The 19,052-nt window shown below is 42.7% G+C and overlaps 1 protein-coding gene across 1 annotated transcript; it reads right to left on the bottom strand.

Annotated features, from left to right (window-relative positions):
* Window positions 1-826: 826 nt before the first annotated feature.
* LOC105026006 (transgelin-like) lies at window positions 827-8,295 on the bottom strand. The gene is given in 5 exon segments (NM_001304154.1): window positions 827-1,390; window positions 1,500-1,602; window positions 2,229-2,400; window positions 2,501-2,688; window positions 8,147-8,295. Coding segments are annotated over 4 exon segments (606 nt in total). The 5' UTR covers window positions 2,681-2,688; window positions 8,147-8,295; the 3' UTR covers window positions 827-1,239.
* Window positions 8,296-19,052: the final 10,757 nt, after the last annotated feature.

Below are 19,052 nucleotides of genomic sequence, written 5' to 3'. Positions count from 1 at the left end.
TAGTCATAGCTGCCAAGGGGACAACAGAATCAATAGGAGAATGTTCTCTCTCCCTGAGCTATGGGTTGATTCAGTTGATATTGACACAGTGTTGTGTTAACTGGTCAGAGTGGCTGAGACTATTCCCCACATTGTGTTTCTGTGTGTACATGCCGTCTCTAAGAAACAGAATGAAAAAAAGGAGGCGGTCCCTCTCTCTGCCCGCCCCTCCAGTGATCAGTCCTTTTAAGGATATGTTCTCTGATTACAGATGTTGTACTCCATTGTAGTGAGCTATCAGTTATAAGCAAACACCCTCCATTCACTCTCTTGATTGAAGCCCTCTTTTATCCCTCACAATGTTTCTTTCCATCCTCTCTCTCATCCCACCTATCCCTCCCTGTACTCCCCACCAGCTGGCTGTTTTTAACCTCATGCTAAACAGCTTAAATCAGTGATCAAGCTGTAGTGTTTCTTCTGCACTGAATCCCTCTACACTTCCTCACCTCACAGTCAGTAAGAAAATATTGAGCCGGCCCCATCTGAATGACTTTGGCCCAGCTATAAAATAATCCAACCAGCCAATACACTCCCCTCCTCCCAATATAGAAGCAATTCCTTTTTTATTATTGTGTTTTTGAATGAGCTTTACTGGCCCACTGCCTGATCACCAGACTACCCTCACCAATACACACAGTCCTTCTACGTCAGTTGAACTCAGGCACCCATGCTGCCAGAAGGAGTCCCTAAATCACAAGTCTTACCATATTCAATAGTAGTGCCCCCAAACTTAGAAGGTGCTGTCCAGTTGACTAGCAATAACACAAGGCAGTGACAAGATGTTTAAAATTAAATTGAAATTTATTTCGGAACCATTTTATCATCAACATACAATGTACAAAATTACTGAGCTCTGGAAAATTGGCCCAACATCTTGATTACAACTGCATCTTTCCCAGTTCAAACCCAGCATATTCTAGCAAACATTTCATTACCATTAAAGAGTGCAGTTTCAAAACCAGTATCTAAATGGAATGTATCTCTTATGTAGCTTTGTTTACCGGTTCAACACATTCAGACATGAGATTCTAAAGACTTGTCACTTTCTGTATAGTAGGCATGAGTGAGTGTTATTTTTGGATCCTGTTAAAATCCAGTTTTGGCTTGTAGGTTTGGTCATGTCTCAGAGTTGTGAACAGGTCTTCAGTGATCGGCCGAGCGATGGAGCGTACAGAGGACTGGGGTGACAACTTGTCAAGTTTAAGGATTGTTTAGGATCTGCCTGGGTCGCCCGTAACCGGTCATACCGGCCTGAGATGCTCCCTTGTTGGTGCCCATCTGCAGGCCGATGACACTCTTCCCCTCATTCAGCTGGTCCTCAGAGAACGCTCGCTTGTTCTCTATAGCCTTCCTGCAAAGACGTACATCACACCAAAATTACAGTTTCTTGGAGTATACAGATTACCAATGTCAGGACTGTTCCTACACAGGAAATGACACTAAATGGGACTCTGACTCACTTATGGAACCAGTTGGGGTCACCACGGTAATTTCCATCATCCCTGGTGACAGCCAGGCTTCCCAGGGCCATCAGAGTCTTCTGAACGGCAGCAAGGTCTTTACCTACAGACAATAATGAAGGAATAAATAGGAACTCTGCAAAACCAGACATTGTTTAGTAGGAGGGACCATAATTACTGCCAAGCTCAGCATTTAAAAATTAGAGCTTTGAAACTCAAATTTGGGTAGTAGGAGTTTGAGTACACTGTGGGTGGGCAATAGCGATAAATTCTGAATTCTAAAGGTTCTGAAGCTTCACATTATGAAAATGCAAAGAAACATTATGGGGAGCAACAAGCCAAATCATAGCTTCCTACCCTTACTGGATTGACCGACAATGACTTGATCTTTCACCACCCAACATGCTTGATCATAAGGGTGGCTTGCCACTTGAGTAGTGCATCACAGGACAATAAAACTGGGGTACATGCTTGTATTGAATACTGTGGGTATGAAACTGTGGAAAGGTAAGCCCATGTAAAATATTATGATCACCCCCAGGTATTAAACCATGGTACCAGCTGCTGAATAATTCCACTTAATTCCATGGAAATGGTCAGTATTATCAATATTGTCACAAACATACAGCAATCATTTCTAGGATAGACAGTTCATATACTCTCCACCAACTGTAAATTGATTGGATAAGTATTTAATACCAATCTCAACTGTCTGAGATGGCTACATACCTTCCCAGAGGTCAACTGTCTGAAACACATCAGTCTTGGTGATGCCGTACTTCTCAGCAGCATTGAGGAATTGGGAAATCTGCTCCATCTGTTTGAAGGCCATGCCTGAGCTCTGGATTTTCTTGATGGGCTTGTTTGCACCAGAAAGGCTGTTGATCAGCTCACACAGAACCTGGAGAGAGAGCGAGAGCAGGATGAGAAATGCACACAGTGCCTGTACAAGACTGGGAGACAAACAGGATAACTAAGGCATGAGAAGGACAGGCACTCACACAACCATCCTTGAGCCAGTTCTGCCATCCGACCTTGCCGGGCTCAGGACGGCCAACTTTGTCACCACACTGGGCAATGATCCAGTCAGTCAGCCGTTCCTCCAGATCTGGTTCATACTTCTTATCGATCTTACTCTGCACCTCACGACTCAGACCATACGAGGGACCTTTGTTTGCCATAGCTGATCCTGCAGGAGAGAAATCGTTTCAGATTAGGCATTTGTCCATCCTTTGGCAAAACAGCTGAAAAAGAGCAATTATTGGTAGGAAAAACTTTTGAATTTGGTTGACAGAAGGTAAAGACAGCGGTCAAGGGGCTTTACTTTAACCCATAAAAGGCATTAAAAAGTCAGTCTAAGAGCTAGTCAAAGGTATCCACTGAATTTTTAACAATAAAAAAAATGTCTTTCCAGATCATGTTACACACAACTGGCAGCTTAAAATCATCACTCACCTAGGTTAAATGACAAAAACATCCCCTTTTGAGTACTATTTAAAATGGCAGGTCACCTAACTACCAGGGTTAAAATCAGCTGTGCCAATTAACCACTTATTTCAAGCACAGACAATTGGAAACCATGAAACAAATCACAGAGATGGCAAGAGGCCAATTCCTACATAAAGAAACTGTGTGCTTCCAGCATTTTTACCATGCTAGGCTGATAAAACTCAATAAAGAGAAGGGGAGCAAGGATAAAATCAAGAAGAACCAGCACTCACAGAACAATTAGGAGCTATTAGGATGAATTGCTCCTAGGATTTGGACTGGTGTCTAATGTGTGTTTATATGCACATATATAAGTACAATCCTTATCATACTTCGGGTAGACATGGCATTCCCAGATTGAAAACGAGTGGTTTGGATGACATTGGGGCACAAATTGGCTCATACATGGCAAGGGGACCCTTTGGGGTCGGCATCGCTGCATTTACAACCAGTTGCCAAAAATCACAGACTCAACTGCCTTGCTCAGGGAATGAACAACAGATTTCTTTTAACATTTCGGCTATGGATTAGATCTAGCAAAATGTCAGCTTCTGGTCAAATTGTAATGAAACCGGGTGTGATTTTCAACTTCACTGACTGATCTCTCACGGTTTTGGAGTGTACAACTGGGTTAGGGAAAGATCGGTCATTCTTTAAGCAAAGTGTGTACTTCTAAATGGAAAAAGCCTACAGAGTGCTGCCCATTTGTTCATGGAAGGATAAAAGTTTGGTACCTCCTTCCATTTTTATGGAAACACATCGAGCACAATTTATTATAGCAGTTTGAATTAATGGTTCATTCATAATCTGTATTGCTTTGCGACTACTGCCACAAAAGACAGTTTTAAAGCCAATTCAGTTCAAATGTGTGACATTGATCTGAACTCTGATCTTTACTTTGGAGATCAGACCATAACAAAGAACCTGAATACCTCACAATGTCAACCGGGTGCAGGTAGACTAGGACCAATATTCCTGAAGAAGCCTAAGACCAAGTTTACCCTTAAGATGGTTTTTCGAAACTGGTCCAAGAGTATGTTCATGGACGTTACCAGTTGGAGACTTCAGCTCTAGACCTTAACTACAAGTATTGGACTCAAGAATCATGCAGTTGCTATCATGATCCATCACATAACCTCTCAGAGCTGAGGTCAAAGAATAATGTCATCTCTCTGTACTACTCTCATTGGCTTCAGTTGTATCCTATCCTCCTCTCTGGCCACACCTTGTTACCTACATCCTGTTTGGCTCAGTCCTTCCTTTGTCACTTCCTTCCTATCTCCGGATGTTGCTGTTAACCTTCAATGAACTGCTCCCCCTGCTCTGTTCTGTCTTTAAACAGACTACAGTATTGGCAGCGTACAATAAAATGTTGAACAGCAAAAACGGTTTAAATTTTTTTTAGTTGTGAACTTCTGACTGTAAGTATGGTTCGAGCTAGCTGTGCTGAGGTTGGTTTGGGATACCTGGTGTATTAGTCAAGCCCCTTTTGAGCTGGTGTGAGTCTACTTTAGGCTAGCCTGTTTCTGACTTGAGGTATCTCAGAAGGTTATTCATGTTGTTGTTTGGTGACTAAGAGAATATCAATAGGAGGTAACTAACTGCCTCATGCTCCTTACCTTTGGACTTTCTCCTTATACATGCCTCAAAAGTAAACATTTAGCCTTCTGTTATCAAGCCACATCCAATACTATTTTAAAAGCATAGTCAATGTACCCTGTCAGGTCTCATTACTATATAGGGATATTAATGAGCAAAAAAAGGCTTCTAATGTGTTTGGAAAGAAGGTGTAGTCCATTTGTCAATGTCTGTTTGTTTGGGTGCAAATGCATAGTTGTGTTTGAAGACAAACTCAATATGTTACTATAGCATGCAGGTGTACATGTTTGTTTGTTGAATATGATGTTTTAAACTGCAATGGCATGTTAGATGAGTGATTACAGAGAGCACATTTTATGCCTTATTCACCTGAATGCTCTGCTTCCTGTTTTTGTGCAGAGCGAAAGAAACATTTATGGGAAATCTTCAGTGATCTATCTGGCCTTAGCAATGGCATGCACACACACACATACGCACACACACCAAGTGTTTTTACCATTCTTAATATTTTCTCCATAAAGAGACTTTGCATAGGAGATCCCTTTTGCATGGTGTTAATGGATCCCTTCCGAGATGATGTGAGACAACAGATTCTCGGTGTGGCTGCTAAAGACAACGTGACAAACTCAGTGTGTATTGGAGTGGAATGTGCAGTCATTTGGGAAGTCCGTATAAACAGAATCAACATTTTTAGGGGGGAAGTTTTTAGGGGGGAAAACATTTCACACTGGCATCTTGACAATTCTACCATCACCAGTAACAACATAGGTTCAAAGAGAATCATGTTAGTCGCCAGGAAAACAACCTCTGTTAGAGCAATTGTTGTAGTATAAATAGGCTCAAGTTGATAGATCTAGTCCTAACCCTAAACTTTACCCTGAGAAGTAAAGCCTAACCCAAGTTCTAAATCTAACTCCATTTGTAACTTCTACTCTAAATAATTTTTTCTAAATGGGGAAACAAAACATTTCTTTATTGCTCAACTTTTATGGGAAATTTTTGTCCCTGTCAAGTAGGAAACACACACACACATTGATTTATTAAATAAAATCCAAGACAGAGTTTAGGATTGGCCATGCTTGTATAGTATTTGTGTAAACCATTGTGCTAAAAAGTTGACCCGGGCACACCTAAATGTTCTCGAATTCTTACACAACAGAGGATGTTTATCAATGTTACTCAATGATTCATTGCATGCAGTGCTGAGTTTGTGTCGGTTTGAATTTATGTTCATCTCTAACACAAAGAAAGCATTAATTCCTACTCTGCTGTAATCCAGTAGCTAATGACTCTGTTAGAGCAGAACTGTTAGAGCCAATAGCTAATAACCCCATGTCAATGGCAGTCCTCACCCACAGAACAGCAGAACAGAGTGGGCTTATACTGTATGGTATGTGGGATGTGGAAGGGCCTGTTGTTCTCTGCCTGTCAACCAAGTTATATTACAACCTAAATACCAGCAGTTCTGCTCCAACCTATCCAAAGCCTTGTTTTTCAATCTGAGGATCTGGTTTGGAACACGGTCTGAACATGAACAAAGAGGATCACCCTCAGCTCAGAGCGGACACAGCACTGGCTGGATCTGGACGGATCTCCACATGGAGGCTCTTGATTGGCTGATGAGGACTGTTATGGGTCAACCATGGGCAGAGCAGTAAGATCAGTGCAGATAACAGCCTATGTAAACAGTGTGAGAGGGCGTGAGTCACACGACCTGAGCACATCCTTCATCTTGGATGTGTTTACTAAAAAGGGTGACAGATGAAGAGGAGTGTGGGGATACGCATAGTCTACTAGTGAATTTGCATGGCGGGGGAGGAGGGAGACAGGACAGCTCTGTTAGCTGCTGACAGCCTTAAGCTGTTCCCTGGGCCAGGCCTGCTGCTACAGGCCAAGGGATGTGTTTGGAAATGCCTGCTTGTGTTGTATCTAGAGCATACGGGCAATGTGGAAGTCAACTGTCATTTTTCCGCAGCCTTTCCAAAACAGACACAGACAGCACAGAAAGTGGGAATGACAACTCAATGTTAGATCCCGGTGGGGACGCTCCTGCTTTGTGTAAGGCTTCTGTTTCTTGTCAGGTTGGGTCGATTGGTGTGACTGGGATGTGGTTCTGGTCTGTTTATTACCTCCAATGTTAAAACACAGAAAAGTGATCAAACAATTATAATGTCCAGGTTCCGAATATCTTAGTACCTAATCATCTTTGCTTATGAATGTAAAATGGGAAGTTGTACTTAATGGAGTACTTAGGCGATCTGGAAAACAAAATTTGCATCAAACTCTATCAGGTATTCCATTCCCAGTATCCAACTCCCAAAAAATTATTAGTCACTTGTCATCCATCTTGGCAAAGTACATAAGACAGTACCCATGGTCATTTAAAACTGCAGGACTCTAGTGTTGACATTAACCTGGTTCACATAATCCACTGTTATCTAGTCCCCAGGACATACCAGCATTGTTCCCATAATCCACTGTTATCTAGTGCCCAGGACATACCAGCATTGTTCCCATAATCCACTGTTATCTAGTCCCCAGGACATACCAGCATTGTTCCCATAATCCACTGTTATCTAGTGCCCAGGACATACCAGCATTGTTCCCATAATCCACTGTTATCTAGTCCCCAGGACATACCAGCATTGTTCCCATAATCCACTGTTATCTAGTCCCCAGGACATACCAGCATTGTTCCCATAATCCACTGTAATCTAGTGCCCAGGACATACAAACATGGTTCCCATAATCCACTGTTATCTAGTCCCCTGTACATACCAGCATGGTTCACATAATCCACTGTTATTTAGTCCCCAGGACATACCAGCATGGTTCCCATAATCCACTGTTATCTAGTCCCCTGTACATACCAGCATGGTTCACATAATCCACTGTTATCTAGTCCCCTGTACATACCAGCATGGTTCACATAATCCACTGTTATCTAGTCCCCTGTACATACCAGCATTGTTCCCATAATCCACTGTTATCTAGTCCCCTGGACATAACAACATGGTTCACATAATCCACTGTAATCTAGTCCCCAGGACATAACAACATGGTTCACATAACCCTTTACAAATACACAGGAGTTTGACTTCCACACAGTAGCACTGATCCACAGATGACATGCCCTAGAGGATAGATACTCTGTTACAAAACAATGTCTGAACATGTTAAGATACATCATGGGAAAGAAAGACCCCAGTATCATTCTATGAATTTTTGTCGATGTTAAAAAACATTGGTGTAGCTATAGTGTGTGTAGCTAGATCTGATAGTCAACCAGATCCATTTAAAAGTGAAAAGAGAACAGACTGTGTTCTCAACATAGTCGTTTTCTACTGAGGAACTGAGATGGGGTTATCACAGAGTAATTCAACGAGTGGGAGATTGCTGTGTGTGTGTGTGTGTTTGTAAAAAGAGAAACTGAATATGAAAAATAGAGACAGAACCAACCAGATACCATTTTGACAATAATATCTAGAGCTTGATAGCAACTGAAGTTCACTCTGACAGAATCAAAGGTGTTCCAAAGTAGTAAGGTGTTATGTACTTACAGTATTTGGTTGGGAGCAGCTGTAGTTGTTAAGGTGTGAGTGACTTTGGTTGATGATTCAGTGAGCTGTTGTAAAAGAGTTCCTCTCTTCCCCTTTGAAACAGAGCACAGAGTCTGACCTTAAGGAGTGCAGGCTTAAAAAGAATGAACACGCTGGTCTGAAATGACTTCACCACATTCAAGACAAAAAGCCAGAGAAGGGACTAGAGAAGAGGCAGTCAGGGGTGGAAACCACAGCCCTAAAAGGATATGTGCTTTTTTTCTAAAAAAGCAAAGTCCTCATATTTCATTCTGTGACACACCATTTTTTCTTGTTCTCGCTCTCCCCCGCCCAGTAAGTGTGCCTCCTTATTTGGGAGAAGGACATGGAGAGTGACGCTGCCAAAGGGCTTGGTTTGGTCAGGTTGAGGAATTCTCCAAATATCTCTCTACCAGTTTGTCCAGAGAACAGAGGGTGGGAGGGAACAATGATTTAGGGGTACCAGGGGGAGGAATAGATGCTTTCAGTAATTAGAGGGGGAAGGAGGCACTGCTAGAGGGAAGTTGACTTTATTGGCTCTATATGAATATTCTCTTATTTGTGGTTTCTGGAGTCTTTCATGAAAAGGAAAAGAAAATGTCTGGTAGTCATGGAATGCACATTTAAGTTTTCAAATGTGAAGAGAGAAACTACAGTGTAAGCCTGCCAGTCAAAGTGCAAATGCTGTACTTCAATATGTTTTGCTTTGCTTTGTTGGGTGCTTAGTCTTTATTTTTTAGGTACATTTTATAAACCCCATACTATGCCAATACTATGACAGCATTATATACACACCCAAACACAACCTCTACAGCCAAAGCAAGGCATGTCATAGCTTGAGAGGTCAATTATGTTAAACACTGACATCACAGATTGCATCACCGGGAGGAGACTTTGTTACTAATAACTTCTAAACTCCATAGAAATTCTTAAAAATACAAATATAGTAAACAGTGGATTGCATAAGTCTTTACCTCTGAACAGTTGATTTACAAAGTGCGATTAAAGTTGATTTCATAATTTTTTTGCCTAGAAGAGCGAATGTCACTCACTCACTCACTCACTCACTCACTCACTCACTCACTCACTCACTGACTGACTGACTGACTGACTGACTGACTGACTGACTGGCTGACTGGCTGGCTGGCTGGCTGGCTGGCTGACAACCCCTTGTTGAATAGCGTAGTGGTTACAGACATGGGCTATGGAACAACAGGTTGTGGGTTCAACTCCTGTCACAGTCAAAACACATTAAACCTGAGGACAGACAAAAAAGTTGCTGGCTAAAACCTTCAGTAGCTATGTTATAGGGAGCCTAAAATAAAACTGCGTACTGTTATATTGTGACTATTTCTAGTGGATTTTCAAATTATGTCTTAGGATTTGTTCAGGATTGACAAACACTTCACTGGCTACACGATTCTCTCATCTTATCTATACAGTAGTTATTGTATCAATGTCATTCACGAATGGCTCATAGATGCTCTTTATGGTGGAGGTAAACCTGATAAGAAACATACTCAGTTTAACACAATGGTTATAGGTGTCTAATGAAATATTCATATATACCAACACCCAGCAAATGTATAGGTCTGTGGTGTGGTGGTCAATGACACACAGGTTCACATAGGTGTCCCAGGTTCATGATCAACATTTTCTATTGCAGGCCGGCTGAACTAGGCTTGCCTGGTTTTTTCTTTTATTTAACCTTAAATGTGTTGTTCTTGTTTTTATAAAAAAATTATAAATATAATCATTGCGTAGATACTCACCGCCTTTATTTTTTCTAAATTATTTCAGTGTAATTTGGTTTATCTGAATAAGTCTCACTGTGGGAATTAATAGGGGTTTACATTTTTTAAAAGACTACCTCTGTCCCCTAAATATTTAACATCTGTAAGGGACCTAAAGCAAAATATAATTTCAAGTACAGACTCAAGAACAACAAAAATATAAAAATTCTATTGAATATCTTTATTTGCTAAAGAAGGGACTTCAAAGGCATGAAGACCTGAAAACAAAAAAACACAGAAGATGGCTTTCGTTCAGACCATCACTTGAGAAGATCCCCAGCGCAGACCCTGCACAGATACCCCTACACAAATACCCCAACACAGATACCCCAACACAGATACCCCTACAGATACCCCAACACAGATACCCCTACACAGATACACCAACACAGATACCCCTTTACAGGTAGCCCTTCTCAGATACCCCTACAGAGATTATGCGGCACAGACACTACAACACAGATACCCCAACACAGATACCCCTACACAGATACCCCTACAGATACCCCAACACAGATACCCCAACACAGATACCCCTACACAGATACCCCTACAGATACCCCAACACAGATACTCCTACACAGATATCCCTACACAGATAACCTTACACAGATACCCCTACACAGATACTCCTACACAGATATCCCTACACAGATAACCCTACACAGATACCCCTACACAGATACCTTTACACAGATAACCCTATGGATCACTGGCATGTAAAATACCTATACACAGATAACCCAACACAGATACTCCTACACAGATAACCCAACACAGATAACCCAACACAGATAACCCAACACAGATACCCCTACACAGATAACCCTATGGATCACTGGCATGTAAAATACCTATACACAGATAACCCAACACAGATAACCCAACACAGATACCCCAACACAGATACCCCTACACAGATACCCCTACACAGATAACCCAACACAGATACCCCTACACAGATACCCCAACACAGATACCCCTACACAGATAACCCAACACAGATAACCCAACACAGATACCCCTACACAGATACCCCTACACAGATACCCCAACACAGATACCCCTACACAGATAACCCAACACAGATACCCCTACACAGATACCCCTACACAGATACCCCAACACAGATACCCCTACACAGATAACCCAACACAGATACCCCTACACAGATACCCCTACACAGATACCCCAACACAGATACCCCTACACAGATAACCCAACACAGATAACCCAACACAGATACCCCTACACAGATAACCCTACACAGATAACACAACACAGATAACCCAACACAGATACCCCTACACAGATAACCCAACACAGATAACCCAACACAGATAACCCAACACAGATACCCCAACACAGATACCCCTACACAGATAACCCAACACAGATAACCCAACACAGATACCCCTAAACAGATACGCCAACCCAGATACCCCAACCCAGATACTCCTACACAGATACCCCTACACAGATAACCCTATGGATCACTGGCATGTAAACACACATATGCTGTTATTGACCTTATGGATTCTGTCATTTCAGTCTGTTTGTCAGCATGTTTTGTAACATCATGTGTTCTGCAGTAGTTAGCAGCACCCCTTATATTATTCATTTAGTTTCATTTGAAGTTTATCAGTCTGGCGTGGTTACATCCTTAGCTATTGGTCTGGCGTGGTTACATCCTTAGCTATTGGTCTGGCGTGGTTACATCCTTAACTATCGGTCTGGAGTGGTTACATCCTTAACTATCGGTCTGGAGTGGTTACATCCTTAGCTATCGGTCTGGAGTGGTTACATCCTTAACTATCTGACTGGAGTGGTTACATCCTTAGCTATCGGTCTGGTGTGGGTACATCCTTAGCTATCGTTCTGGCGTTGTCAAATCCTTAGCTATCGGTCTGGCACGGTTACATCCTTAACTATCGGTCTGGAGTGGTTACATCCTTAGCTATCAGTCTGGCGTGGTTACATCCTTTGCTTTCGGTCTGGAGTGGTTACATCCTTAGCTATCGGTCTGGCACGGTTACATCCTTAGCCATCGTCTGGCGTGGGTACATCCTTAGCTATCGTTTGGCGCGGTTACATCCTTAGCTATTGGCTGGCTTTGGAAATGCAGCCCATTGTTCCAGAAAACATGGTTGACTTTGGTCTTTGTGTATCAAAATTAACGTCCAATAACACTTTGTCAAACAACAAAACTCAGTTATAGAATGCTGTGTGCATTCAACTGGGGATAGCTCATGCTGGTTGTAACTTGATACTTTGCTGGCATTAACGATGCAACCAAACTTAAAATAATAATCAGAAACAGAAGTAATTTTAGATATTCTCAGATGATTTAGTACCAGATGGATATAGTATCCATTTGACTATAGTCACTTCTTGTGCTATTAAAATAAAATGTTATTTCATAAAAGATAGATTCCGCCTATCACCCAATTTTGTTGGTGCAACCCATTCCTTGTTCAAACTGGAATATAAGAGTGTATTTACATATGATGAAATGTTATACATTTAAATATCATCCCGATAACTTATGTTAGTGCAAATAGGACTTGTTTTGTGTGTTTGAATGGAAGAGGATGACTGACAGTTTTACAGATAATGGGATGGGGGACTGGAAAAATCTATAGGCAGAGGAGATAATGCGAGAGTGTGACCAGCAAACCTGTGAATGGTCCCAGTACACACCATTGACAAATACCACGTGTATATGAGACCTGAGTGAGAGTAAACAGTCCTGTCATGCATACAGTTCTGTTGAAATTATGGTTGAAGAGGGTATCTGGTGATTTAGCATTTCAGATAAGTTGAAACCATCAGTATTCATGACCACTGCTCTATTTATTAGTCAGCAGCACAAACATTTGTGAATGATTCTTGTGAAGTGAATGGTTGAGTTTATCACAATGTATAATGGATCTCAAGCCTTAGGCCTCGGTAGGGTTCAGCAGGCATCCAGAGACCTGGTTCTGTCTTTAGAGAGAAGCTCTACTTACAATTGCCTCTGTCTAGCAAGACCAGGACCTAGGCTGCATCTCAATTTCCATACTTTTACTACATCCTAAAAGCATGTACTGCGGCAGTGATGGTAAAGTATGTACTGATAAATAAGCCAATACTTGGACATACATCATCAAAATGTGTCTGGAAATTAGACCACTATGAGATACACACAGGGATACAGCACCCCCAAGAGGAACTGAATGGGCACCACAGCTATCATCACAGACCCAAAGGAGACCATAAATATGAAAACAAAGAACTTTCTATAGACCTGGCCTAGAATACACAGTATTCTACAGTATTCTGCTCTATTATTATTATAATAGAGTATATTAATGACAGATACAAAATATTTTTTAAATGCACAACACAGCCAGAACACTCTGAAACAATGTTATGTAACTTTGGAATCTACAGATTTAGTGTGAAGTACAGTGTTTTAAAGATTAGAACCATAGAGATTAGAAAGATTCATATCTGTGCCATCTATTATTGCGTTTGTTGCAGAAGGGACAACAACACAGGAGCCTTTAAGCTACCTTTATGTTAACCATTCAATCCCAAATTTATCCCAGACATAAAAATATCCCAATCATGTGTCATTAGTAAATCTTTGAAATAATCAATCATTGTTTTAAAAAATGTCCATGGAAAAGTAAAAAAAAGTGTGTTTAATGCTCGTTCACAATTGTGACCAGTGGGATAATGTGTTGTATACTGAATTAATATATTTCTCCTATGCAGTCATCAAAATTCTTATAAATCCCAGGCCATTTATTCATATATTTAAAACTCTGTCACTGGCATACCCCAGCATTGCCACTGGAATGCTCTGTCACATTCTAATGTGATTATTTACATATGAAAAACCCTTATATAACACTGATATGAATACAGACAGCTAAAACAAAAAAACAACAATCATCAAGTATTTCAACATTGTTACTTTATTCTACAATATATTGTAACATTGTTACAGTAGTGCAAGTTGTATTGAAACATTACTATTTTAACTTTATTGTTACATTTGAACTTATATTTAAATGTATCTTTGTCAATGTGACATTTTAGGGCAACATTGACTAGCAACTGTATAGCAGTCGAGTGATTCTTTCACATTGAACATAAAGGAAACATTTAGGATAGAGGTAGCCTGTAGAACATACATCCAAGTAGAAACAAAATAAAATAATATATATATAATAAACATATGTATATTATATACAGTTGAAGTGTATATATATATATATATATATATTTAAAAAACTCAAGAGACCTCTGCACCTTTTTCTTTCCTTTCCAAAAAAGTCTAAAGGGAAGGTTTTGAGGGACGAACAGAAGGGTTAAAATTAAGAGATCCAGTTGGACTTTCAATCACGTGGAGGAATCAGCCAATGACTAATTGTATCATCATGAAAATATTATGGCCATGTATTCAGGCTACCTACTCACCCTCTCAGTGGGGTTTATGTTTATTATCAGTGGGGTTGTAGTTTATAATCAGCAGGGTTGATATTTATTATCAATGGGGTTGTTGTTTATGATATGTGAGGTTGTTGTTTATGATCAATGGGGTTGTTATTTATTATCAGTGGGGTTGTTGTTTATGATAAGTGCAGTTGTTGTTTATGTTCAGTGAAGTTTTTGTTTATAAGTAGTGAGGTTGTTGCCCAGCATAAAATAGCCCTGTATCAAGATCAGAAACATCTTGACACATATTCAGACACATTGTGTGCCAATGTGATTTAGAATGTTTCTATTTCAGATAGCAGCCATTTCAAGACTTAGACACAAGCTTAGACACACCACAAAATGCATCATCTTGTGTCAGACTCAGTGGATACATTCTGATACAGCTTAGACCAGGGGTGTCAAAACGGTTCCACGGAGGGCTGAGTGTGTGGAGGTTTTGGTTTTTCCTATAAATTGGTTCCCAGTTCAGACCTAAACAACCAGGTGAGGGTAGAAACGAACCAATTAGTGACCTAATTAATCAATCAAGAACAAGGTGAGAGCCAAAACCTGCAGACACTCGGCCGTCAGTGGAACCGGTTAGACACCTCTGGCTCAGACACATGCTGTGCCAAATACTTGACCCACCTGGATACATCTCAACACTAGTCATCTTTACCCTCCTGATCTTTAACCCAACACCTGCCGATTCCCATCCTTCGACACACCCCGACACATGTTGTTTTAGATCCTTGGACCCACACTGATACACATGCAGTTTCAGATCCTTGGACCCACACTGATACACAGGCAGTTTCAGATCCTTGGACCCACACTGATACACAGGCAGTTTCAGATCCTTGGACCCACACTGATACACAGGCAGTTTCAGATCCTTGGACCCACACTGATACACATGCAGTTTCAGATCCTTGGACCCACACTGATACACAGGCAGTTTCAGATCCTTGGACCCACACTGATACACAGGCAGTTTCAGATCCTTGGACCCACACTGATACACAGGCAGTTTCAGATCCTTGGACCCACACTGATACACAGGCAGTTTCAGATCCTTGGACCCACACTGATACACATGCAGTTTCAGATCCTTGGACCCACTCTTACCAATTGTACCATTTATATTGGTGCTCATTGCTTTCACCAGAAGTTACTTTTACTCCCCATTAGAAGAATGGCTTTTACTTTAACCTACTGTTCCACCCTAGCTAAGAATGAAAAAGTAAGCTATAGTAAAACTCAAACCTTCAGAGTTACAGACTGGGACATGTATCAAACTTTATTTTGGAGCTATAGGGAAATGAGATGGGCAGGGTAGGGCTTGGGTGGCAGTAGACCATCCACCCCTTGGTGGCACTGAGCGGCACCTCTATTCCCCAAAACATAGTCCCTTGTCTGAACTTCTTTGCTTTGCCATCTTAATAGGTTCTTCAAAATCATTAGAGCTGCATTTTGGCGAAACATTCACAAAACTGTGTTCATCCTCAGGATCAGTTTCAAGTTCTGACATCAGATCTAATGTGGCCCTGTTCCACCTCTCCTTCTCCTCTGGAGTCAGACGGTGTGAGTGAGATGCCTGCGTCAAAGTGAGTGGGAACACATGCGTCCTCGGGGTGAGCTGCCGCCATCCCTCTCCAGCTGGTGGTTAGGACCCCGGCGAAGGGGAGCCGCTGTGCCACACAGAGCAGATGTTACAGTACATCCCCCCTAGGCGTGGCTCCAGACACCGCCACTCGAGGTCGAGGAGCAGGCCGATCCGAGCGGCAAGCATGGAAGTCCGATGTCAGGGAGGGGTTGCAGATGTCCAGCTGCGTTCCTCAGGGTCACAACACGCCCAGTCCACCATGTACTGGACCTGACCCCATCATAAGTGGGAGTCCAGGATCGACTCCACCCGATACGCCGGACCCCCAGCTACCTCCACCGGGGGTGGAGGCACACCTGCAGAACCGGATCCCCCCAGCGGACCAGGAACCACCGACCTGAGGAGAGAGACATGGAAGGTGGGTGAGACGTTGGTATGGAGGGTGAACGATATGTCTTTTACCTTCTGAAGGACACGGAACGGCACCACATACGACATGATGTAGACTGTGAGCACACGGAGCACAACGTGATGTAGACTGTGAGCACACGGAGCACGACATGATGTAGACTGTGAGCACACGGAGCACGACATGATGTAGACAGTGAGCACACAGAGCACGACATGATGTAGACTGTGAGCACACGGAGCACGACATGATGTAGACTGTGAGCACAGGGAGCACGACATGATGTAGACTGTGAGCACAGGGAGCACGACATGATGTAGACTGTGAGCACACGGAGCACGACATGATGTAGACTGTGAGCACACGGAGCACGACGTGATGTAGACTGTGAGCACACGGAGCACGACGTGATGTAGACTGTGAGCACACGGAGCACGACATGATGTAGACTGTGAGCACACGGAGCACGACGTGATGTTGACTGTGAGAACACGGAGCACGACGTGACGTAGACTGTGAGCACACGGAGCACAACGTGATGTAGACTGTGAGCACAGGGAGCACGACGTGATGTAGACTGTGAGCACACGGAGCACGACGTGATGTAGACTGTGAGCACAGGGAGCACGACGTGATGTAGACTGTGAGCACACGGAGCACGACGTGATGTAGACTGTGAGCACACGGAGCACAACGTGATGTAGACTGTGAGCACAGGGAGCACGACATGATGTAGACTGTGAGCACACGGAGCACGACGTGATGTAGACTGTGAGCACAGGGAGCACGACATGATGTAGACTGTGAGCACACAGAGCACGACATGATGTAGACTGTGAGCACACGGAGCACGACGTGATGTAGACTGTGAGCACACGGAGCACAACGTGATGTAGACTGTGAGCACAGGGAGCACGACATGATGTAGACTGTGAGCACAGGGAGCACGACGTGATGTAGACTGTGAGCACACGGAGCACGACGTGATGTAGACTGTGAGCACACGGAGCACGACATGATGTAGACTGTGAGCACACGGAGCACGACGTGATGTAGACTGTGAGCACACGGAGCACGACGTGATGTAGACTGTGAGCACACGGAGCACGACGTGATGTTGACTGTGAGCACACAGAGCACGACATGATGTAGACTGTGAGCACACGGAGCACGACGTGATGTTGACTGTGAGAACACGGAGCACGACGTGATGTTGACTGTGAGAACACGGAGCACGACATGATGTAGACTGTGAGCACACGGAGCACGACGTGATGTAGACTGTGAGCACACGGAGCACGACATGATGTAGACTGTGAGCACACGGAGCACGACGTGATGTAGACTGTGAGCACACGGAGCACGACGTGATGTTGACTGTGAGAACACGGAGCACGACATGATGTAGACTGTGAGCACACGGAGCATGACATGATGTAGACTGTGAGCACACGGAGCACGGCGTGATGTAGACTGTGAGAACACGGAGCATGACATGATGTAGACTGTGACCACACGGAGCACGACATGATGTAGACTGTGAGCACACGGAGCACGACATGATGTAGACTGTGAGCACACGGAGCACGACATGATGTAGTGTCACAGACCTCCCCCCAGGCCAGCAATACTTGGTTCTGAGCTTTTCCAGGGTCCGAATGATGCCCGGATGGCCTGTGGCGGGTGCAGTATGCACCAAGGTCACCAGCCGGCCCGCACTCTCTGGGGTACGTAGATCTCGTCCGGGGGGCGTAGAGTTGTCACAACCTTGATCTATTGGGTTGTTTCTGTTTGTTGGTGACTGCATCCATGATTAGCTCTACTATGATCATAATACCTTTACGTTTAAGGTAATACCTTTTTAAAAGATCAGCATCGTTAAATATTTCTAAAATGTTTACCGGATTACAAGGCAGATTGCTGGCAGCAACAGTTTAGTATTGTTTGTGAGCTGGTCTTAGAGATGTAGGAGTCCTCTTGACAACCTCTAATTATTCACAGATTTAGGAGCTGGTTTCAGCGCTAAAACGTTTTGTGAAATACTGTTAGGCCAAAAATGTAGGAGTCCTAATGTTAGGACTGACACGCCCATTTTTTTAAGAGTTACTCCTAAATCCGCAAGTTATATGAGCTCCTTTTAGCCTTAAGATGTTTTGTGAATGCAGCCCCAGATCTCTACATGGTGCAAAATCAAACTTGCCACCTCTCTGCAACAGGCTATAGAAAACATCCAGTTACCAATTTCAACTCTCTAGAATATTGCTGTAAATTGAACAGTGAAAGTAAAAGCAAGAAGGAAAATCACAATGATTTGCATGAAAACTGGTCAGATCTACAAGCAGAAACCACAAGTCTCTGCAAAGGACCTTCAGAACAGTTTATCTGACACTGAAGTGTTTGTTCACAGGTTCACCTCACAATACTTTACACAGCATGTGTACTATGTTGAATCTGGAAAATGCATAAATGGTAATCCCGCATAAACGTGTGCAAAAGGGTGTCCTGTTTCACTTGGTAGCATAAAGAACTCAGATCAACTATATTGTATTTGCACTGAGCAGCATTCTCAACCATCAACCTCTAATGATGGCCCTCTATCACATATAACCAAGC

Source organism: Esox lucius, chromosome 7 (assembly GCF_011004845.1).
Source record: "Esox lucius isolate fEsoLuc1 chromosome 7, fEsoLuc1.pri, whole genome shotgun sequence".
Classification (NCBI taxonomy): Eukaryota; Metazoa; Chordata; class Actinopteri; order Esociformes; family Esocidae; genus Esox; species Esox lucius.
Note: the sequence above shows the minus strand (reverse complement) of the source record. Positions and strands in the feature narration are given on the sequence as shown.